The 24,051-nt window shown below is 38.4% G+C and overlaps 2 protein-coding genes across 36 annotated transcripts in view; both read left to right on the top strand.

Annotated features, from left to right (window-relative positions):
- SYTL2 (synaptotagmin like 2) overlaps positions 1 to 13,949 on the top strand; it is a 116,479-nt gene extending 102,530 nt beyond the window's left edge. For 34 of the 35 annotated variants that reach the window (XM_054523939.2, XM_063727997.1, XM_054523940.2 and 31 more), the window contains 6 exons: positions 691 to 793; positions 3,189 to 3,359; positions 7,633 to 7,711; positions 10,139 to 10,238; positions 11,825 to 12,030; positions 12,876 to 13,949. In XM_054523939.2, coding sequence (XP_054379914.1) covers positions 691 to 793; positions 3,189 to 3,359; positions 7,633 to 7,711; positions 10,139 to 10,238; positions 11,825 to 12,030; positions 12,876 to 13,021 — 805 coding nt within the window. In that variant the 3' untranslated portion in view covers positions 13,022 to 13,949. 35 annotated transcript variants of the gene reach the window in all.
- Positions 13,950 to 21,528: 7,579 nt separating this feature from the next.
- CCDC89 (coiled-coil domain containing 89) lies at positions 21,529 to 23,374 on the top strand. Its single transcript, XM_024255543.3, has one exon. It carries the CDS (start codon positions 22,039 to 22,041, stop codon positions 23,161 to 23,163), a length of 1,125 nt encoding a protein of 374 aa, XP_024111311.2. The 5' UTR covers positions 21,529 to 22,038; the 3' UTR covers positions 23,164 to 23,374.
- The last annotated feature ends 677 nt before the right edge of the window (positions 23,375 to 24,051 follow it).

The raw sequence follows: 24,051 nt of genomic DNA, 5'->3' as shown, positions 1-24,051 counted from the left end.
CGTTTTCTCAGAGGGGAACAAACTAGGGGAACACACAGATTTAAGCTCTATGCTGAAAGTGTGTTTTCTTTTTTGTTTTTTTTTTTGAGATGGAGTTTCACTGTTGTTGCCCAGGCTGGCATGATCTCAGCTTACGGCAACCTTCGCCTCCTGGGTTCAAGGGATTCTCCTGCCTCAGCCTCCTGACTAGCTGGGATTACAGGCAGGCACCACCACACCCAGCTAACTTTGTAGCTCTGTGTGTGTGTGTGTGTTTTTTTTTTTTTTTTGAGACCAGCCTGGCTCATGGGGTTTCTCCATGTTGGTCAGGCTGGTCTTGAACTCCTGACCTCAGGTGATCTGCTCACCTTGGCCTCCCAGAGTGCTGGGATTACAGGTGTGAACCACCATGCCTGGCCTGGAAGTGTGTTTTCTGCCCCTTTCCACCCCTGCATATTAGTTAAGGCTAAAGGAAAAAAGGAATTCAGGAAATGTCCGTTAAAAATCTTCAAAACAATATAAAATGATCAATTCCACTAAAACCCTTTACACATTTACGTATAAAGGTATTGGTGGGAAAATTTGTTATTCACTGCTTTTCTCAGTGTCATGAAATAATTATTTCTGCTGTCAGTTTTCAATGTATTTAAAAAACTAGAGGTGGAAACATAACTTTTATTTTCTTTGACTTTGTTCAATTCTCCTTTTCAGATATGTAAAGGCCTATTTGTTACCAGACAAAGGCAAAATGGGCAAGAAGAAAACACTCGTAGTGAAGAAAACCTTGAATCCTGTGTATAACGAAATACTGCGGGTATCTGTGAACTCTATCGGAAAATCCTAGATGTTGACCTGTTTACCATGTCTTCTTTGGGTAGTAGCTCTACAGGATAAAGTCAGTCACCAAGAGAGGAGAAGGAAAGGAATACAAATGTCTGAGACTGTTTTGTTTGAGACAAAACAACATGAATGTTGTATACATTATTTCATTCACTCCCCATATATACACTGGCAGGCTGGTATTGGTATCTGCATCTCACAGATGAGGCAAATGAAACTTGGAGAAATGAAGTAACTTATTTAAAAACACACAACTTGGCTGGGTGAGGTGGTTCACGCCTGTAATCCCAGCAACTTTGGGAGGCCGAGGTGGATGGATCCCTTGAGGTCAGGAGTTCAAGACCAGTCTGGCCAACATCGTGAAACCCTATCTGTACTAAAAATACAAAAATGAGCCAGCATGGTGGCAGGCACCTGTAATCCCAGCTACTCGGGAAGCTGAGGCAGGAGAATGACTTGAATCAGGGAGGCGGAGGTTGCAGTGAGCCGAGATCACACCACTGCACTCCAGCATGAGTGACAAGAGTGAAACTCTGTCTCAAAAAAACAAAATAAAACAAAACAAAAAACAAAAAAAACCCATAGCTGATAAAGTTGAGCATTGCAGCCAGAATGATCTTATAAAAGCACAATTCTGATTATGCTATTTTTCTGCTTTCTATAACCCTTAGGGTCAAAGCTATCTTTCTTAACATGCACACCAGTCCCTTCACAACCTGAACTCCAGCCTCAACTTTCCTCTCTCATAGTCTTTGTTCCAGTCACTCTGAATTCTTTTCATTATTGTAAGGAAGTACATTTTCTCACAATTCTGTGAATTTCTGTTCCTTCAGGCTGGAATATTCTTCCACACATTATTTCCCTAACTGCCTCCTATACTGTCTTAAATACCTCCTCTTATGAGGGGCTGTGCTTAACCCCTAAGTTCTCCTGCTGTCTGCTGCCTCAATAATCTTGCTTTATAGCAGGATATGTTAACAGCAGTTTAACTAGTGGTTTTATTGTCTTCCTTGCCACTAAATTGTAAGTTCCATGAGGGTAGGGACCAACTCAGTGTTGTTTGTAAACTGTGTGTCTTTGGGCACCTCAGATCTGCCAAGTCGGGTTAATGCTAGTTTTCAGATTTGCAAAAGGAAGAGAATAATAGTACTTACCTACCTACCTTAGCAGTGGAGAACAGTAAATTAGTTAATTTGTGTGAAAAATCAACACACATTAAGCATTTAATAAATCTTGATCCTTAATCTGGGATAGGTATTCAAAATATGTTTACTGGAAAGATAAATGGACAGATGAATAGAAAGTATACTTGGCTCATATTCTTTTTCTTCCCCAAAACTACATCATGCTGCCTTAGTCATGACTAACAGATCATTTAAACTAAAAATAAGTGTTGTTCATTCCCTCTTTCTGAAAACCCTGTCCAAGTATTTGATCATCCTCTGGAAAAATACGCCGTTAAATCAACACTCAGTCATCCGTGGTCTGAATTAACCACCTGTAGAATTTTTGTAGCAAGTTTTTAATTACAGTTTGACTATGATATACCCTAGTACCCTGGCTATTTCTGGGTCAGCTACTTCAACCCTATACTCAGGAAAAGCCAGATAATTTAAATGTTAAGCTCAGAGAAAGGCAGACTTACTACAACCACAATGGTCATTCAAGTAGTACATCATGAAGCCAAATGGAAATTATTTTTAGATTAGAAGTACTATTGTCCTTTCCATGATTATATGTAATTAAAGATTGACTACATTTGAGATGAAAAACGGTTAGGATGCCAGACCTTTTCTACTTGGCCATATGAAGCAGGAAAAGACAAGTTTATTTATTTATTTATTTTAAATACTTCATCTGTGTGGGATGTTGATAGTGGGGGAGGTGTGTGTATGTGGCGGCATACATGGCATATGGGAACTCTGTTCTTTCTGCTCAGTTTTGCTGTAAACCGAAAACTGCTCTAAAAAGACTATTTTAAAAAGACCTTGTTCTTAAGTAGAAAACAGAGAATTGGGTTACATTTGATTTGTATTTTAGACTGAATTTTGTATTACATCTAGTCTAAAAATATTCAGCGAAAATTGAAAAACTGGCTTTTATTGTTAGAGAGCTATTACCAACTATGATATTTGAGCCTTGGTTTGCTTTTCCAGAGTGGGGAAGCAAATCAGCTTTTATGAAAGATCGATTTTAGCTCTTTGAAACAAGACACTTAGAATAAGATGACTTTGCAATATTTTTGGGACTTGAAACCTAACAGATAAGAAAATTTGATATATACAGATGAATTTTCTCTTCATCTCTGTGTTATAACTTTGGCATCAAGTAATGTTATTCATCATTTAATTTTCTTCTTTGAACTTCAGTATAAAATTGAAAAACAAATCTTAAAGACACAGAAACTGAACCTGTCCGTTTGGCATCGGGATTCATTTAAGCGCAATAGTTTCCTAGGGGAGGTGGAACTTGATTTGGAAACATGGGACTGGGATAACAAACAGAATAAACAATTGAGATGGTACCCTCTGAAGCGGAAGGTGAGTCCGGAATTTTCTGTTTGTTTATTTGGTTGGTTGATGTGGTACCTGGTGTATAGGAAAAAGCTTAATTGCATTTAATTCAGAGTACAGATCTGTAGTTTGGGATAATTTTAAACTAGAGGAAGAAAAAGAAAGGTAAAAAAGGTTATTGGGAGAATGTTTAAATCATTTAACACAAATGTTTCAGAGACTTCAGGAAGGTCTTTTAAATAATTCAATCCTTTGAAATTTGATACTGACTTTTAGCCTAATATGTGGCTGAATTTTGATAAATGTTCCATGTGTCACTTGAAACCAAAGTGTATTCAATGATTAAAGGATGTAATGTTCTATATTTATCAATTAAGTCAAAACTAGTTCCTGAAATCTTTTATATCCTCATGGATTTTATGTCTGTGTGTACTGTGAATTACTAGGAGAGTTACAATTGTGAATTTGTCTTTTTCTCCTTTTAGTTTTATTATTTTTGATTCACTATATTTGAGATTGTCTTATTACATGTACATACAACTTAATTGTTATATTTTCTTGATGAATTAACCATTTTATAATTTTGAAATTCCCTTTTTATCTCTAGTAATGCTTATTGCCTTAAAATCTACTTTGCCTGTATTTGTATAGCTCTATTAGCTTCCTTCTGATTAGAAGTTTGTTTCTATCTTTTGATTTTCAGCCTTTTAAAATTCTTGTAGCTCAGATATATTTTTATAAGCAGTAGTTTTGATGTTTTTCCAGCCTTAAAATATTTGTCTCTTAATTGGATTATCGAGTCCATTTGCACTTAATATAATTATTGACATATTTGGGTCCAAATCTAGTATCTTACTATTTGTCCTGTTTTCTTATTTTCATAATTGCCTCCTTTGGGATTATTATTCCATTTTTTCTCTCTCTTAATATGTCAGTCATAGTTTATTTTCATTTTTCTTTATTAGTTCCTGTAGAGATTATAATATGCACCCTTGAATTCAAACTGTAATATAAATTAGAACTTTTGCCACTTTCAGAACAGTGAAAGGAACCAAGAACATTTTAACTCCATTTACGCATTCTCCCATCCTTTGTGCTATTTTTGGTCATGCTTTAATTGTATATATTTTTAAGTCCCATTAGACATTACTGTTATTGTTTTATACAGTCTATTAATTTAGATTTAACCACATATTTGCCTTTCCCTTGCTCTTTATCCTTTCCTGGATTTATCCGTGGAGTTGTTTCTTCTGTTCAAGACTCGCCTTTAGTTTTACTCTTAGTGAATATCTCCTGGCAACAGATTCTTTCAGATTTTCTTGGTATCATAACATCTTTTTCAATCTTTGAGGGATATTTTTGCTCTGTTGCTAGGTTGACAATTATTTCTTTCAGTGTTTTGAAGATGTCATTTCATAGTATTTGGTCATTTCTGTTGTGAAGTCAGCTATTAGTCTTATTTTGCGCCTTTGAAGGTTATGTGTTCTTTTCCAGATTTTAGGATACTTTTCTTTGCCTTTGATTTTTAGCAATTGTACTATAATGAGCCTAGGTGTAGTTTTCTTTAATTTATCCTGAGGTTTGGGGTTCAGTGAGCTGCTTGAATCTATCTATGTTTTGGTATCTTTCATCACTTTGAAAATTTCTCAGCAACTATTTCTTCAAATATTACTTTTGCCCCATTATTTTCTCCTCTCCTTCTGGAAACTCCAATTACAAGTATGTTATACCTTTTTATTCTGTCCAACATGTCTCTTATGGTCTTTTCTGTATATTCTTATTTTCTTATATTTCAGTCCATTTTTTGCTAACCTTTTCACAATTCAACAATTTTATCTGCTATGTCTATTCTGTTGTTAAAACCATCTACAATTTAACCCAATCTATAATATAAAACTTATATTTTCAAAAGTATATTTTCTTTTGACTATTTTGATTCCATTTCTCTCCTAAAATTCTCTATCTTAACATTGTCTTTAAAAATATAGCATGCAAAATTATTTAATGTATGTACTTGAAAATTCCAATATCTTAAACATTTGTGAGTCCTGCTTATCTATTTTTTAAAATCTTAGTTTGGACACTTAGTTCTTTGTCTTGGTATGCCCGTTCATTTTTTGATCATATGTGGGGTATTGCCTATGAGAACGTTCTAGGAATAATTTGGGAGGATTTACTTTTGCTTCTGACACAGCAGGCATAGACCACCTTCATTTAATCTGGGAATGAACTGACTTTGAAGCACAAGCCCAGTTTTCATGTGATCTGGTCTAGTTTTTGTTTGCTTGTATTCCTAGGCTAAGGCCCTTCAGAGGTTCCAACTGAAAGCCATGGGAAATAGTTCTCAAAATCAGCATGCATCTGATTCACCTGAAGGACTTAATTAAATCACAGATTCTGGGGCTGGGTGTGGTGGCTCTCAGCTGTAATCTCAGCACTTTGGGAGGTTGAGGTGTGGATTGCTTGAGTCCAGGAGTTGGATGGAAACAAGCCTGAGGAACGTGGCAAAACCCTGCTTTTGCAAAGAAATTAACCAGGCTTGGTGGCATGCACCTATAGCCCCAGCCACTCAAGAAGCTGAAATGGGAGGATCACTTGAACCCGGGAGGTGGTGGTTGCAATGAACTGAGATCACACCATTGCACTCTAGCCTGGGCAACAAAGCGAGACCCTGTCTCAAAAAAAAAAAAAAAAAAAAAAATAGACCCACTAGATTCTGAGCCCTATTCCCAAGGTTTATGGGCCCAAGAATATACATTTTTAACAGGTTCCCTGTCAATGCTGCTGGCCTAGAAACTGTACTTTGAAAACCACTGGTCTAGAGTGTTTTTCCAGTGCTATTCCTTCTTGACAGGCTGTGGACTCCAAGTTTTGTCTCCCTAGCCTCATGAAACTGCTAAAAGTCCTGCTCACCTTTTCAGTCTCATTCTGTTAGGCTTTTTTATGTGCTCAGTTTGGCACTACTTAAATGTCTCAAAGTGAAAAGCAGAGAAGAATGTCAGACTCTAAGATCTTGTTCATTTGAGTCCTGTCTGTGTTAATAATTCTTTAGCACTTTCAAATTGATACTTAAAATCCCATCTTTTAAATTGTTCTTAGTTTAGGGGTTGATGTGATCCAAGCTAGTCCATCATAGTAGGAAGTGATAAATATAAATAACTAATACAAACCATAACTTAGTGTCTACACAACAGTGGAACTGTTTTAGTTCCACTAAAGAAATGGTTCTCAAATGTTATATCAAAATCACTTGAAGCACTTATTTCTAGCCCTACCCAAGACCTGAACTCCTCAGAAGATATCAAAAGCATCTCATTTTTAACTGGCTACCATTACGTTTCTGATACATACCCATATTTTGAAAATAAAGCTCTAAAGAGCCAGAATTTGAAAGTAAAAAACTATCTTATACAGGTTTCTTATACAGGTTTAGCATCCCTAATTCAAAAATTTCAAATCCATAATGCTCCAAAATCTGAAACTTTTTGAGTGCTGATATGATGCCGCAAGTGGAAAATTCCACATCTGCTTCATGTGATGGGTTGCATAAAGTTATTAAAAATGTTATATAAAATTACCTTCAGGCTATGTATAGAAGATGTATATGAAACATAAATGAATTTTGTGTTTAGACTTGGGTCCCATCCCTAAGATATCTCATTATGTATATGCAAATATTACAAATTTCAAAAAACAAATCCGAAATCTGAAACATTTCTGATCCCAAGCATTTCAGATAAGGAATATTCAACGTGTACTTGAAAATAACAGATAGAAGTTTAAAAAATTATTGTTCAGTCTTTGTTATACTTACAGACTTCTATGCATTTGGCCTAAAATAATCAGATTAGTGCAGCTTTGAAAATATAAGATATGGCCTTTTCCCCCTTACTTTCACACACTATCTCATGCTCCTTCAAATAAAGGGAATACAAATAAATTGTTTTATATGCTGGCTGAATAGCTAACAAAATATTTGTGTTTTCATCAAAATTAAAGCATTCGAAGAAACCTCTCCCATCTCCAAGAAAGCCATTCTGGTTTCTTCACCAGCTTTGAGACTAAAGGCCTTGAAATATTTTCTGGGTATCCTGCAAGATTTTTCAAGATATACAGCCTAGTTTTCCCAGGTATTAAGGCAACAGTCTAGTTCTGATGCAGAGAGAAATTTTAATCCAGAGCACTCATGAGTGACACATGGTCCCAGAAATGGGACAGATATGGTTCTGTAATGGGACCTATACCAACAAACAGGATGAAAAGTCTGTCTCCCACCTGCTGACATTTCTTCACTTTTCAGACAGCACCAGTTGCCCTTGAAGCAGAAAACAGAGGTGACATGAAACTAGCTCTCCAGTATGTCCCAGAGCCAGTCCCTGGTATGTAATGATTTTCTATTCAAATTTATGTCCTTTCCTTATCCCTCCCTTCTCACAGTATTTAGTATGTGTTTTCAAAGGTGAGGCCCTAAACAAACTTACCAACTTAGTAATGTATAGACCAAATGAGTCTATTCGCAGTTGTAAATAAGAAAATTCTTTTTTTGTTATTGTGGCAAAAAAAAAAAGAAAACATAAAATCTACCATCTTCACCATTTTTAACTGTACAGCTCAGTAGTGCTAAGTATATTCACATTGTTGGGAAACAGATCTCCAGAAACTTTTCATCTTGCAAATCTGAAACTCTTTATCTATTAACCAACAATTTCCTTTTCCCCTACTACCAGCTTCTGGTAATCATCATTTTACTTTCTGTTTCTATGAGAAAGTTCTCATTTTTTTTTTTTAGTTTAGTTTATAGTCATTAGGTTTCACCTCACTCTCCAAAAAGTTTGTATCTGCACAATGTGAATGGCCTGTATTTAGAATTTGTGTATTCCTGTGTTTGGAATTTGGACTTATTGATAGTGCTATAAGAATAGAACTTGAGTGTTCTTTTTCACAGGTGGGAATTCAGAGGACTCCAGAGAACTTAAAGCTCATTCACCCTCCCCTCTCAGGGTCTCATTAAGAGATAAAGCTTTTCCCTCAAGATTATCATTTGCCTCCTTGTCAGGTCTTCAGCCCAGTTAAGGAGCAAGAGACTAGCAGGAAATGAATGCCAGCCAGCTCCTTGCTCCATTTCCCAAGCAAGTTCCCCAAGTTAGTCTCTTTAAGAATCTGTCTGAATGTTATGGCTGAAATCAGAGGTTGTAAACTCAAATGCTTTCAGTAACCAGGCAGTGAAGCTAGTGAGATGGAAGAAATAATTGATGGTGAGGATAGTGACTGGACTAAAGAAAAGCATTCTGATGTAGTTTATACCACCCCCTGCCCCCAAAAAAGAAAGAATTAGAGGGCAAGCAAAGCATATTTTCAGGCCGGATTGCTGTCAAACTACCACCTTTGAACTTCTGGATTTTCCTAGAAGGTAGATTCTTTTGCATATAATTTGTATCCTATCATTTAAAGTCAACATTCATAGAAACCCCATTTCCCTTTTTCCTTCTATCACTTGGTAGTAGAGGACAGGGGTATTGTGTGTTGTGATGGGTGCCACCATGTCTGAATTTTTGTCCACGTAGTTTTTCTTCTTTGAAATGGCTTCCTCTTCTCCTCAACCTACCAAAGTCTTAGATGAAGCCCCATCTCCTCCATAAAGCTTTCCCTAACTATATTAGATCTCACTGATCATATCATCTTCTGGAACATTACAGTAATAACTTGGAGTTTCACTGTATATTACATTTTTATCATTTTATTTGAATTATTCTCTCCAACATAACTATAAACATTTTCCAAGGGCATAGATTATTTCATGTATTCTCTGTATATTTAATGATGTTCCTAGCATAGCATAGAGATGAGCATATGATAGATGCTCACTAAGTACTGTTTGGTTGACTGATTGAGCTAACCCATTCAGAAAAATCTGGTGGCATTCCTCTGTTCGTATGAACCCAGCCTAGACAACAATTTCAGACTAAGCCAACTTCTTAGTAACTATCTGCCCATAATATTAACTATTATGTATGTACATACAATATCCCTATAAAATGTTTAACCACTCTTGACTGGGTGTGGTAGCTCACGCCTGTAATTCCAACACTTTAGGAGGCTGAGGCAGGTGGATCCCTTGAGCTTAGGAGTTCAAGACGAGCCTGGGCAACATGACAAAACTCTGTCTCTACAAAAATTTAAAAATTAGCCAAGTGTGGTGGCACATGCCTGTAGTTGCAGCTCCTCTGGGAGGGCTGAGGTGGGAGGATCACTTGAGCCCAGGAGGTTGAGGCTGCAGTGAGCCATGATTGTACCACTGAACTCCAACCTGGGTGACAGAGTGAGACCCTGTCTCAAAAAAAAAGGTATAACTACTCTTAAAAATGACTATACCTTAGCCAATACCTGTTTTGGTTACTTTATACCCCAATATGTTTTAAATGTCTTCCACTAGCACCAACTGATACTGGTATTAATGTTTGAAAGGTATATGCATTTCATTGAGATATTTTGAATATAACCGTAAATGGATGATTCACATTCCTGATGTTTGATTTTGTTGAATCAAGCAAAACCCCAAATGAATGATGTACTAATGATGTAATACTCGGTACTTAAAGTCAATATGAATTATTTTTATAGAGCTATCGAGTTCAGTAAAACCAGATTATGAAAGACTTAGTTAAGACTGTATAGATTTAATCAGTTCAGATGATATCATCAAATACTAGCTAGTATGCCAGAACATTTTTAGGCTGACATCTTTGGACGCAGTATTGCCAAGGGAGAACTGGCAGTGAAAATTTTCTCTTCTTTTTCTGTTGTAGGTAAAAAGCTTCCTACAACTGGAGAAGTGCACATCTGGGTGAAGGAATGCCTTGATCTACCACTGCTAAGGGGAAGTCATCTAAATTCTTTTGTTAAATGGTAATAGTATTGATGACTCTGTCTGCATCAGTTCTGTAGCCTGGCCTTTGCTGGTTAGTTTCGGTTCTCTATATCTGTAATGCTGACTCATCATTCATAATTTAAATGAATTTACTTGGGATAATGGAGACATGAATTGGAGGAATCTATATCATGAACTCTCAAGGCTTCATTTAGCTTTAAAATCATAAAGTAAGAGGTCAAATGAAACTAGAGACCTCATACTCAATATGTAATGTGTTCTAGGGAAAACATCTGTTGGTGAGGGCAATAATCAGTTCAAAAGAGTTTATTAAATTTCTAATGGTAAGATGTCACACCCCTTGACTCCTTTGTGGAGCAGGGAGAATTCCTTCTCTCCTTTGTCCCACCTGTTTTGTGGCCTATTTGCAAAGGGTCATTGTATGAGACTGCAGATATTTGGAAAATGATTTGCTAATCAACCCTTACTAAGAGCTTGAGACAGTTTGGGTTTTTAAATGGCAAACTCTTCTCTCTGTTATACATATAAAGTGGCTGGCATCTAGTAAATAATAACTAAACAGATATTAGTACGCTCTCCTACTTTCTCTGATTTTATTTATATATAGTCTACCAGAAGACCAACTGTAGCTTTTTAAATATATGTGACATATACCTGGTAGGGCGAGGTGTCTCATGCCTATAATTCCAACACTTTGGGAGGCCAAGGTGGACGGATAACCGGAGCCCAGGAGTTCAAGACCAGCCTGGTCAACACAGCAAAACCCCTTCTCTATTAAATAAATAAATATATATGTGACATATATCTAAGTAGCATAGATGATATTATTTATGATTTTCCCTACACATTCTCTTTATAGATGTCAGCTGGTAAGATTTTTTTGGCTCAAGTCAGCCTCATTCTAAGACGAAGTCAGTCAGTCACATTCTGAGACCATTCACAGACCTTCTTGCCTTGTATTGCCACTTGTATTGTCTTATATTGCCACTTACAAGAGGCATGGTAGGTTAAAGTTCATTTAATTGTTATCATAAATGAAATGTAAGTGATTGTAAAAAAAATTACATAATTTATTTCCGAAGTCAAATCTAGCAATTTGGAGAGGTTTCTCTTCTTTTTCTATTCTGTATAACACAAATGTCTTAGGCTATCACAGCTAATCAGGATAGCCTGTGCTTGCAAATTTTAAAGGAATCCTCAAATGATTACTAGCATATTAAGCACTTACTAAATGCAGGCATGGAGCTAAGTGTTTTGCATATGTTATTTAATTCTAATTTTAGCCTTATGAAATCAGCATCACCATTCCCATTTTATAGATGAAGAAGCAAGTGTCCGTAAGGTTGAGTAACTTTCCCTAAAATGCATACCCAGGAGGTAGCAGAGTCAGGATTCAAACCAAGTATAGCCGACTCTAGGTCCAGAGTCTTTTCAGCATGATGTGTCCCTACCCCCTACCCCACTGTCTGCCAAACCACCACCACCACTATCTCTCCACATTTTCCTCCATTGTCAATCTTTAATAGCTGTGTTGTTATGTATTGAAAGCATGAATGTTCACTGTCTTACTAAAATGCTCCCACAATCATGCCTCTTTTTGTAGTACCATCCTTCCAGATACAAGTAGGAAAAGTCGCCAGAAGACAAGAGCTGTAGGGAAAACCACCAACCCTATCTTCAACCACACTATGGTGTATGATGGGTTCAGGCCTGAAGATCTGATGGAAGCCTGTGTAGAGCTTACTGTCTGGGACCATTACAAATTAACCAACCAATTTTTGGGAGGTCTTCGGATTGGCTTTGGAACAGGTACTGTTTGCTACATTTTTAATTCTCCATGAGCCAAATTTTTCTAGAGATACTAGAGGTTTGTTTGTTGCTTTGCTTCTTCCCAATGAAAACCGAGATATCCTGAAAATGGATATCTGTTAAGTATAGTGAAATAAATGAGTAAAGAAATGTCAGGTTGTATGCCAAGGGCTCCAGATATGAGGATTAACAGGGTGAAGTGTCTCTGCATATAGAGCTTAAGTTACTGTGGCAGTGGCAGGGACAGAAAAGCCTTCATCAGTAGTCTGCCCTGCAAAAACATTTATGGTCCTTCAAGGCTAAATATATGCTTTGAGTAATAACAGTAACATTTATGGAGCACCTGTCACTGTATTAAATGCTTCATTTACATTATTTCATTGAATCCTCACAAGTCTATGAGGTAGTTACTAATGTTACCCCAAAGGAACTGATAGTCCAAGAAAGTAAGTAACACAGCTACAAAGTGGCAGAGCCAAGATTCAACAAAATTGAGTCTGTTAGACACTAAAGCCTTAGTCACACTAACCTAGAGATTATCTAGTGTCATCTCCAACCCAGTGCAGAAGTCCTCCCAACTCCCTTATTCCTTGATGAATTTTCATCTGGCCTTTACATTAACTTGAAGAAAAATCATTGCTCTGGGAATTATGGTAATGATTACAAACATGAAGTCACTCAGACAGTTGAACAGTTCTTCCTTATGTTGAGTCTCACATCTGCCCTCCCGGTGAAGAAAGCTCCTCCTAGCTTCCGCTGGTGGTTATAATTAGGGAATGACTTTCCCTCTTTCCCCCACCCCCAATGAGCTGTTTCTTTTTAAATGCAAAGCTTCCTTTTTTCAGGTAAAAGTTATGGGACTGAAGTGGACTGGATGGACTCTACTTCAGAGGAAGTTGCTCTCTGGGAGAAGATGGTAAACTCCCCCAATACTTGGATTGAAGCAACACTGCCTCTCAGAATGCTTTTGATTGCCAAGATTTCCAAATGAGCCCAAATTCCACTGGCTCCTCCACTGAAAACTACTAAACCGGTGGAATCTGATCTTGAAAATCTCAGTAGGTGGACAAATGTCCTCACTTTCTATCCATTGCACCTAAGGAATACTACACAGCATGTAAAAGTCAATCTGCATGTGCTTCTTTGATTACAAGGCCCAAGGGATTTAAATAATAACAAAATGTGTAATTTGTGACTCTAACATTAAATAAGATATTGGAACAAGCTAGGAAAACTGAATTTCTGCTGCTGCTTCAAAGAAAAAACTGCCCCAGAGCATTAAACATGGGGTATTGTTAACAAGCAAAATGTTCTTGTTTGCCATCATGTGTTTCACACCACAATTCTGTGCCACAGTTAAGAGGGTCTGGTACCCTTGCAGGACCTTTGTAGGTTGTGGGAAAAAGTCGCAGAAAGATACTCAAAGTGGAGTGGGGAATGGAGACAGAACATCAGTGATGATAAAAAAAAAAATGGACCTTAAGAAACTATTTACTCTGTAATCTCTAATAAAATATGGAATTCCATATTAGGGCAATGAGACTGAATTTACTGGTGTTTTTCTGCCTTGAGGAAACAGGCAGTTAAAACAAGCCTCAAATGTATTTTAGTGCCACCCACTGGCCATAGGTAAAATTCAGTTGTTGGCTTGTTTTGACTTAATTCTAAAATAGGTCTCAAGCCTGTATTTTTATGAGTTTATTTTTTTTAAAACCCTGCATATATATGATTGTTTTTCTTATAACTTTACTATATGAAAGCAGCATAAGAGTAGTCACAAACATGTTTTGCAACAAAGTTTTAATTAGAATGTAAGTTGTTCAATTATACTGTGCTTCTTATGTATGTAAAATTTTCATAAAGTATTTTCTAAAAACCCTTAGAATAAATTATCATTTGATTTAAATTGTATTAGAAAATTAGCCTGACTTCTCATTTTAAATAAAATATTTTAGGAATTCTAAACATCTAAATTTCCTAACAAGGCTAATGAACTTCTTCTGGGCTAATATTTCTACAGTCTTCACTGCAATTCTGGGCATCATCTCCCCTAAATGGGCAACTTTGGCTATGTTATTAAGAGTAGGATTTTTATTTTTATTTATTTTGTTTTAAAGGACATAGCAGATCTCAAGGATTTTTTTTAAAGTAGTTAAAATGCTTTGGGGATGATTTTAGTATATGAAGCACATTACTCTCCCTTAGGAACCAACCAGCTTAATTTTCTCAAAACAAGCACTGATTTAATGTAGGTTCAAGAAAGCCTGAGTGACAGGCGAACATGGGATCTTACAACAAGCATCTCATAAATGTCATTGAAAACAACTAGAATGCTTGCCTGTTTTCCCAAACAGATACTAGAACGTTCTACCCACTTGTCAATAAGAGTGACTAACCTAGGTCAATGCCCTTTCCATTGTCTCCTCAGGTCTTTTTTTTTTTTTTTTTTTTTAGATGGAGTCTCGCTCGGTCACCCAGGCCGGAGTGCACTGGCGTGATCTCGGCTCACTGCAACCTCCGCTTCCTGGGTTCAAGCAATTCTCCCGCCTTAGCCTCCTGAGTAGCTGGGATTACAGGTGCCCACCACCACGCCCGGCCAATTTTTGTATTTTTAGTAGAGATGGGGTTTTACCATGTTGGCCAAGCTGGTCTCGAGAATTCCTGACCTTGTAATCTGCCTGCCTCGGCTTCCCAACCCAGGTTTTTTATTAGAGTGCTTAGTCTAGCTCTATTTATCGTTCCTGCTCTGACCTTAGGGAAGGGCAAAATGAGCTAATTAGAGTCACACTTGCTAGAGCACAGTGGCAGAAGCACAAACCCTGTTCTGGCTTCTGCCAGATCATAGTACAAGCTACTTTCTCAGCCTTTCTTTCAGTTACCTGTAAAACCAGCATCCAGCCAGCTCTGGAGCACTAATGAGATTGGCTCCATTATCTCCCCATCTAGGACCAGGACTGCCTGTCTCATCCTATCCCCCGATCCCTCATCTTCAAAACACCAAAGTGGAAAATAGAACCCCCCACCTTCTTTGCATCTATCCACAGCACTTCTGACTGCCTCAAGAAGTCCAAGGAGAGGTTTCACATGAAAAAAAGTATAAATCATAAATTTAATCTTACCTGGTTCAAAAGGAAGGCTAAGTGTGAGCTTCATGCTTTATAAAATGTAAGCATGGCTGGGTGTGGTGGCTCATGCTTGTAATTCCAACACTTTGGGAGGCTGAGGCAAGAGCATTGATTGAGGCCAGGAGTTCAAGACCAGCCTGGGGAGCATAGCAAGATCCCATCTCTAGAAAAACTAAAAAAATTAGTTGGGCATGGTGGTGTGTGCCTGTAGTCCTATCTACATGGGAGGCTGAGGTGGGAGAATTGCTTGAGCCTAGGAGTTTGAGGCTGCAGTGAGTTTTGATTGTGCCACTGCACTCCAGCCTGGGAGACAGAAGGAGATCCTGTCTCTTTAAAATAATGTAGGCAACTTGAATTCTTTAGTGAACTCAGGTTGACATGCTTTTGAGCCAGTGTAACTTTTAGGCAAAGACCCTCCTAAAACTTCAAAGTACATTTTTTTAAGCTAGAGGCATTTCTTGAACTGCATATTTTAGGGCTTTTTTTTTTTCAGAAGCCCAACTGGTAATAAGCCAAAAAGGAGGATTTATTGGAAATATACTGGGTTAGCTCACAGAATAAAGAAGTACTGCGGGAACCTAGGTTATTTTGGGGACTTGCAGGCTGGAACTAGAAACTCAGATGCGGTCTCTCTTCTTCAGGGAGTGAGAAATAGCACCTCAGCCAGGTTCAACATCACAACCTCTCAGCTAAAGCACTTCTCTTTCCTAGGTTCAGCTTGAAAGACCTATGGTGGAAACTGGCCAGGTCTGTGTCATATGCCCATCTATTATTGGACCATTCACTGTGGATGGTGTAATATGATTCACCTAGCCTGGGTAATGTGCCCACCCTGTGGCCAAAGGAAAATGGTTCATTATTAGAAGAATGGGATGTTATATAGACACTGGCGAAATCAAGAGCTAGGTATACATGCAATTTGTTTCTACCTCAAGTGAAAATATTTCAAAATACCATTATTTTTAAAATGAAGTAAAATTTCTAAGGGTCACTGCTGACTCTTTTCAGAGAGGCCTGAATTCTTCCATTTACCGTGACTGCTCTAGCTTCTAAGTGGGTGGTGAGGATCCTGGGAACTCCATGGACTTCTCACATGCTCCAGCAGTCCACCCAAAGCATGGTTACTGTTAGGCTAGGCTAGCTTCTTTCAGAAATGCCTACCACCCTTCCCCTCAGCTGTATTTTCCAGGGAACTTGCTCAGACATCTTTGCAGATCCCTGGCATCCATACTCACTATACAAGTAAAAAGCCCCAAATATCTCTTTCCTCTCTACTTTCATTCCCATTCTGCTTTGGGATTGGTCTCTCATCTACTCTCATCTTCACTCTCTCCCAGGCTTATTCACTAGTTTGTTTTATAAGAAAAAAAATGTCCCCACATAAATAAAGATTCTTATTTCTTTGGCTGGCTTTTTCCAAAAGAACTGGTTCTCCTTCAGCCTTACAAAAAGAAAACTCACTCTCACACCCAGTACCTCAATCAGGATGTGGGATCAGATTTCAGATCATTGCTCCTCTCTCTTCCTGTAAATGTTTCTAAGGATGTGTGTTGTCCAGTTGTATCAGGAAGGGAGTACAGTGTAATGGTTAAGTGACCTCCAGAAACAGGTAGTTTGGATTTGAATCTCAGTTAAACTACTTAGTAGCTGTGTGACCTTGGACAAGTTATCTAACTTCTTTGTGTCTCATCTGTAAAAGAAAAAAAAAAAAGAAAGTAAGGGGGGACATTGTGCCTACTCTGTAGGTGAAAATAAATGAATCAATATAGTGCTCACTTTTGACAGATAGCATTCTGTAAATGTTTGCTATTATGATGATTCCTTCCACTCATCCTTGTCCTCTACCATCCTTCTCAACTCATTCATTGACGACCCTGGCCCCTGGCTCCACAGCATATGAATGTTCATCAGACACCCTGGCTTCTTAGTTCCTTGACCTCCTCAATTTGAATGTCCTTAACCTCTGTTCCTTTTCAGCCACACAAATCCATGAACTTCCTTGTAACTGGGAAGTTCTACCTTTGAAGCATTAAATGTAAACATCCCACTCTGACCAAAATCTCCTATGCTCTCAGCTTTCAGTTCATTATTCTGTAACATTATTTTTAAAAGTCATTGTGGACTCCATCCCTCAAACCCCTATCAGTCACCTCCCACTATCACTCCTCTATCCAGTCAACCACTCTCTTGCCACTAGCCTCAAAATTTTTGCTTTCTTTTCTTTCATTGAATACCCACCCACTAGCATTATTACAGATCCCATCCCCACATAAATTCAGTGGAACTACCCTGTCCTTGGTGCAAACTGTGGCTGGAGAAAATCACACATCCACCCTGTCTACAATAGAAATGAGAAATAGATGGAGAAATAAAGAGTCCTTGTGGCTTTGCATCTGCAGTTTTGGTTCTTGAGGTCCTACCTAGTTCCTGCCTCTCCTGCTTTGACTCTATGAGCTCCCTCTGTGCACTTTTCTGTGAGCCAATATATTTCCACTTGCTTAGCTAAATTGAATTGGGTTTCTATTAAAACTATCTTGACTAATATGCCCCTTCCATCCAAGACTGGTTTTGTATCCCTTCTTTGTGCCTTCAGTAACATGCAGTGTTTACCACTGTATCTTTGAAAAGAGTGATGTCTAATTTATCTATGATTATTTTAGCAGTGTTCACACCGAATTGTTGTTATCCATTTATCTGTGTCTATCACTAAACTGTAATCATCCTGAGAGTTGGGACTTCATTCTTGGATATAATAGTTTCTCAGTCTATGTGAGATGAATGAATGAATGATCAAATGGACAAATGAAGTGTGATCTAAGATCATGGGCTTTGATATCAAAAAGATCTAGATTTGAATTCTGGCTCTATCACTTATTCCCTGGGTGGCATGAGATAATTTGCTTAACCTCTCTGAACCTTGGTTTCTTTGTTACCTGTAATCGATAAAATGTAGATAATAATGCCTACCCTTCAAGAATATCATTAGAATTAAGTGAGAGATGTACAAATAAATGCCCACTACCTAGAAGAGCTCTGTAAATGGTAGCTTTAAAAGGGAGGGAGGCATGGAAGGACTTAAAGATAAGTGGAGACGACTCATTGGCCACCACAAGGGAGAGCATTGGTCACCTTGGATCTCTGGGAAGGGAATATACGGGATACTTTTAGGAGGGGAGCTAGAAAAAAAATGATTGAGCAAAGAAGACAACCACGGCAGAGAGGAACCAAAGTGATTACTAAACTAAGTTATTTGAGGACAGTGATCGTATCTATTTTATTAATATATTCTTAGCACCTAGCATTGCAAATAACCTTGCAAATGTTTATTGAATAAATGAATGAATATTGATTAGGATCTTATCAGATTCTTGGTCTTGATAAGTAATTATAGATGTATGTTATTTTAAACAATGTAAATATAAATTTAATAGAAATGTGTATTAAAATATATTTGCAAAAAAGAAATATAAGCTTTTTTAAATGTGGAAAATTTAGCTGAACATGGTGGTACACACTTGTAGTCCTAGCTGCTTGGGAGGTTGAGGCAGGAAGATTGCTTGAGCCCAGGAATTCAAGACTGCAGTGAGCTATGATGACACTACTGCACTCCAGCTTGGGCAACAGAGACCCTGACTGGTAAAAAAACAAATGTGTATGTATCTTTTTTCAGTATTTTTCTGAATTCTTTTCCTCCTCTCAGGAAATATGTTTTGTGAATTCACTTTATGATATCAGACAACCATATAATCAACAAATAAAATTTTCAGTGTTCGTAAGACCCTTTTATTTAAGAGGCCCATTCTAATTTTCTAGTCATTTGCCTTGAAAATAACTAGATGAGCTCCATTTAAGCATATGAAGCTTGAAATTTAAGGAAAAGGACAGAAGAGAAATGTGGGAAAATTACAAATAAGTTTAATTCACATTTTTAAAGTCTTTGGAATTCACTTTCACAAAACTTCAATATCCTACTGTTTACGTAGTTGTTAAAATTTCAGCTTAGGAAATTTCCCCAGTCCTCAGTCTTGGTTTCCATATATCGACAAGAAATTCAGGATTGGAAACATGAGACCTTGATCTTTGACATTGAAGGAAAAACCTGAAACTCTTCTTTCAGATTTGTTTCGCTCCCAGTGAAATCTGAAGCATTTAAAAATTCATCTCATATCTATAATGACACCCAGGGTTTTTCCTTATCATCATGACTTGGGAGATACTAAATCTGATCACCAGAAACTGTGACCACAAGAATAGTCAACTCTTTTCCCTACCCTTAATTTTCACAGGATTGAAATCATCTGAATTTTAAGTTTTGTATTTTGCCTTTTTCAGTTGTATTTCTAACATAAGACTTTTCCATGCTATTAAAAATTACCTATAAATGTAATAAGTTTTAGTGGCTGCACAATATTTTTTGTATGAATATATCATAATTTTTGTAACCATTCCCTTTTTTTTTGAACACTTGGGTTTCCAACTTTTAGTTGTTACAAACCACACTACAATGAAAAGTTTTGAGCAAAATATTTTCTTTCAGATTATTTCCTAAGCAAAGATCTCCCCAGAAGAATTACTAGTTCAGAAGCCATAAAAATATCTTAATTTCTCAATACCTGCTGTCAACTGACTTTCACCAACAGTTTAAGAGAGTGCCTATTTCAATACTCCTTTCTAGTCCTGGCTAGTCTTAAGAGAAAATTTTTTGACTAATTTGATACATGAAATTATATCTATTTTTTTTCTTTTTTTTTTTTTAGATGGAGTCTTGCTTTGTTGCCCAGGCTGGAGTGCAGTGGCGCGATCTCGGCTCACTGCAAGCTCCGCCTCCCAGGTTCACGCCATTGTCCTGCCTCAGCCTCCTGAGTAGCTGGGACTACAGGCGCCTGCCACCACGCCTGGCTAATTTTTTGTATTTTTTTGGTACAGACGGAGTTTCACCCTGTTAGCCAGGATGGTCTCAATCTCCTGACCTTGTGATCCGCCCGCCTCGGCCTCCCAAAGTGCTGGGATTACAGGCGTGAGCCACCACGCCCAGCCGAAATTATATCTAATTTTAACTTGTATTTATTGGATCACTGTAGACGTTCAGTTCTTGGCCATTTTTGTGAATTTAATTGTTTATTTTTCTTTTTAGATGTTAATGTTTTGTTGATATGTATAAAATATTTATTTAAAAAATTTAGTGTCTGGGCTGGGTGCGATGGCTCATGCCTGTAATCTCAGCACTTTGGGAGGCTGAGGCGGGTGGATCATTTGAGGTCAGGAGTTCAAGACCAGCTTGACCAACATGGTGAAACCCCGTCTCTACTAAAAATACAAAAATTAGCCAGGTGTGGTGGTATGTAACTGTAATCCCAGCTACTCAGGAGACTGAGGCAGGAGAATTGCTTGAGCCCAGGAGGCGGAGGTTGCAGTGAATTGAGATCGTACCACTGCACTCCAGCCTGGGCGATGGAGGGAGACTCTGTCTCAAAAAAAAAAAAAAAAAAAAAAAAAGTAGTGTCTGTCATATTATGGATATTTTTCTCAATTTGATTTTTACCTTCAACATCCACTTAATACACATTTATCTGAATCTCCCCCATGTGCCAGGCACTAGTCTAATCATCAAGGATGAAATAGACACAGTCCCTGCCCTTAAGGATCTTACAGTCTAACAGAGGGAAGCTGGCAGATAAACAGTGACTGCAATAAAATTTTCACATCCTCCACCAGAAGTACAGATAGCTATAGCGGATGCACTAAAAGATGTGAGTGACCAATTGGACATGTAGGGGCCAGGAAAAGGCTTCAGAGACGATTCTTAACTAAGAATAAAAAGCTTTACTAGAGTGACAAGGGACAAAGTAGGAAAGGCATTCTAAGCAGAGGAACACCTAAAGATAGGGCCAGAGAGCTGGTTAGTGGATTTGGGTTTGGCTTCAGTAGTTGGGTTTCAGGAGTAAAATGTCAAGAAAATCCAGTGGAAGAAGGGGCTGGAGAGACCTCAGAAGTCACATAATTTTAAAAATTATACATAACTTTTTGAGTAAGCTTTCCCTTTCTGATCTTACATAATGTTTAAGATAAAAAAAAAAATCCTTCCTAGCCCCAGAGATTTGATGTTTACCTTCATTTTCTTCTAGTTTCTGTTTACATTTAACTAATCTATCAGGAGTTGACTTCGGCATATAATGGCAAGCTTCATTTGGATCTTATTTTTTCTGTTTTAATGTTTATCTGTGTGGTTCACTAAGCTTCTTTCTGTAACCTTATTTTGCTAATGGGTAAAAACAGGGGGTGTTAAATATCTAATAAAAAGTATTTATGCCCAGGTGGGGACAATGCTAAGAACAACAAAAGAAATTTCACTGGTGTTTGCTATTTTAATGCTTAAATACCAAAAGGGAGCTGTGCCAAACAGGCTCTCAGAATACCACTACTACTTTGTATTCATAGACTGAAATTTTTTGAGGAGCCAACCATGTTTCCACAAACAGTAATTTATTCACACGATAACTGAAGAGGGGAGAGGGAGGATAAATATATCATTGCCTGCTTCATTTGTTTACTACTACCAGAAATTAGGTGGAGTCAGGCTTCCTCCCCTGATGCTGGCTGGAGATTGAGTGGGGTTGGCATCTCTGTGCTGTACAGGCCAGACACTGAGACAGTTGACAACTGAGAGCTGTGATTGGTTAGAAAGGCAAAAGTAACCCGACCAGATTGGCTCTGGACTCCTCCAGATTCCCCTGTTGTTACTTCATAGCATTCTGAAGACCTGTCCACCAATTACAGGGCTCCTTACTGGAAAAACCAACTGCTGGGGAGTGCCAAGAGTCCCTAGCAACACCCTGCAGCTTTTGAAATCTGAGGGGAAAAGACTGTAGTCAGCCCTTAGTGGATGAGAGCGCCTATGCTCCAGAAAGAGCAGGCTCCCAGGATGGACACCCCGCCCCCTGAAGAAGGCTTAGAGAAGCAAAATGAAAAACTGAACAACCAGGAAGAGGAGACGGAGTTTAAGGAACTAGACGGTCTGAGGGAAGCCTTGGCAAACCTCCGGGGACTGTCAGAGGAGGAGAGGAGCGAGAAGGCTATGCTTCACTCCCGCATTGAAGAGCAGTCCCAGCTCATCTGCATCCTGAAGCGGAGGTCAGATGAGGCCCTGGAGCGCTGCCAGATCCTGGAGCTGCTCAATGCAGAGCTGGAGGAGAAGATGATGCAGGAGGCTGAGAAGCTCAAGGCCCAGGGTGAGTACAGTCGGAAGCTAGAGGAACGCTTTATGACCCTAGCAGCCAACCACGAGTTGATGATCTGCTTCAAGGATGAATACAAGAGTGAGAACATCAAGCTGAGGGAGGAGAATGAGAAGCTGAGGCTGGAGAATAGCAGCCTCTTCAGCCAGGCTCTGAAGGATGAGGAGGCAGAAGTATTACAGCTCACAGTCCGGTGTGAGGCCCTCACTGGGGAGCTAGAAACGCTGAAGGAGAGGTGTGCTCAGGATGCCTGCCAGGCACAGGCGCGCGAGAAGGAGCTGCTGGAGCTACAGAGCCAGCAGGCCTGCACCCACACCAAGGAGACGGAACAGCTGCGCAGCCGGCTGCAGACCCTCAAGCAGCAGCACCAGCAGGCTGTGGAGCAGATGGCTAAGGCAGAGGAGACACACAGCAGCCTGAGCCAGGAGCTGCAGGCCAGGCTGCAGACTGTCACTAGAGAGAAAGAGGAGTTGCTGCAGCTGTCCATGGAAAGGGGCAAAGTGCTTCAGAACAAACAGGCAGAGATCTGTCAGCTTGAGGAAAAGTTGGAGATAGCAAATGAGGCCAGGAAGCATGCGCTGGAGCGGTTTGAGCAAGAGGCAGTGGCTGTGGACAGCAACTTGAGAGTCAGGGAGCTTCAGCGCAAAGTAGATGGGATCCAGAAGGCCTACGATGAACTCAGGCTGCAGTCTGAAGCCTTCAAAAAGCACAGCCTGGATCTTTTAAGCAAGGAGAGAGAACTCAATGGCAAACTCCGCCATCTCTCTCCATAAGGAAGTTTCTGCTTCCTCTGGCCTGCAATTCAGAATTCAAATATTTGAGTCTTAGCATTATGGCAAGAGTAAAGATGATATCCCATTTATTATACTTTCAAGCACAAAAGGCAACTCAAAGAAAAGCTACTTTACTATGATATTGTTGTTATTATTGTAAAGCCATTATTAATTTTCATTTCTACACCTAGAATACACCAGATTTGCCAGATTTCCGTCTGTGCCTTAGAAATGTTAAATTTACTAGTAGTATCTTCTCCTACCCATAAGTTATTAATTCTCAACCTCAGATATCTTCATATATGTTAGGATTTTAAATTAGCAGCTTCTATGATTTAAGTCAATCTAAGTGCAGTGAGATGTGCCATTGTGAAAAATAATTAGCACAATTACCCATTGTAGATAGTTAGGCTTATAGTCTCCCATAGTTGAGATTGTAAGCAAACACATATCAGCATAATAGCATGACTATTTTGCAGAAAAAAAAAGTGTCTGACTTTATTTTATTTTGCACTAGCTTGGAAAATGATTGAGATCAAGTTCTTTAACAAAGTAGGTCAATTTTATTCTATATGAGCAATATGATTCAAATAAGTTATATAAAACAATTTTTAGTTTTTCTGCAAGCTTAGATAATATTCCATTTTTTGGTTTTCTCTTTAAAAAGAGGATTTAGATGTGCAATAATGCAAATATCAGTAGCTTAATTTAATATTGCACGATATGCTAATAGACAATTAGACAATTTGGGGTAACAAGTCATAGCAGACATGATATGCTAATAGACCATTAGACAATTTGGGGTAACAGGTCATAGCAGACATGATCTATAGAGTAACTCAGAAATTGTTTTCTGTTTCTATTAGCATATTTTTTGTAATTTTTTCC

Source organism: Pongo abelii, chromosome 9, assembly GCF_028885655.2.
Source record: "Pongo abelii isolate AG06213 chromosome 9, NHGRI_mPonAbe1-v2.0_pri, whole genome shotgun sequence".
NCBI lineage: Eukaryota > Metazoa > Chordata > Mammalia > Primates > Hominidae > Pongo > Pongo abelii.
Note: the sequence above shows the minus strand (reverse complement) of the source record. Positions and strands in the feature narration are given on the sequence as shown.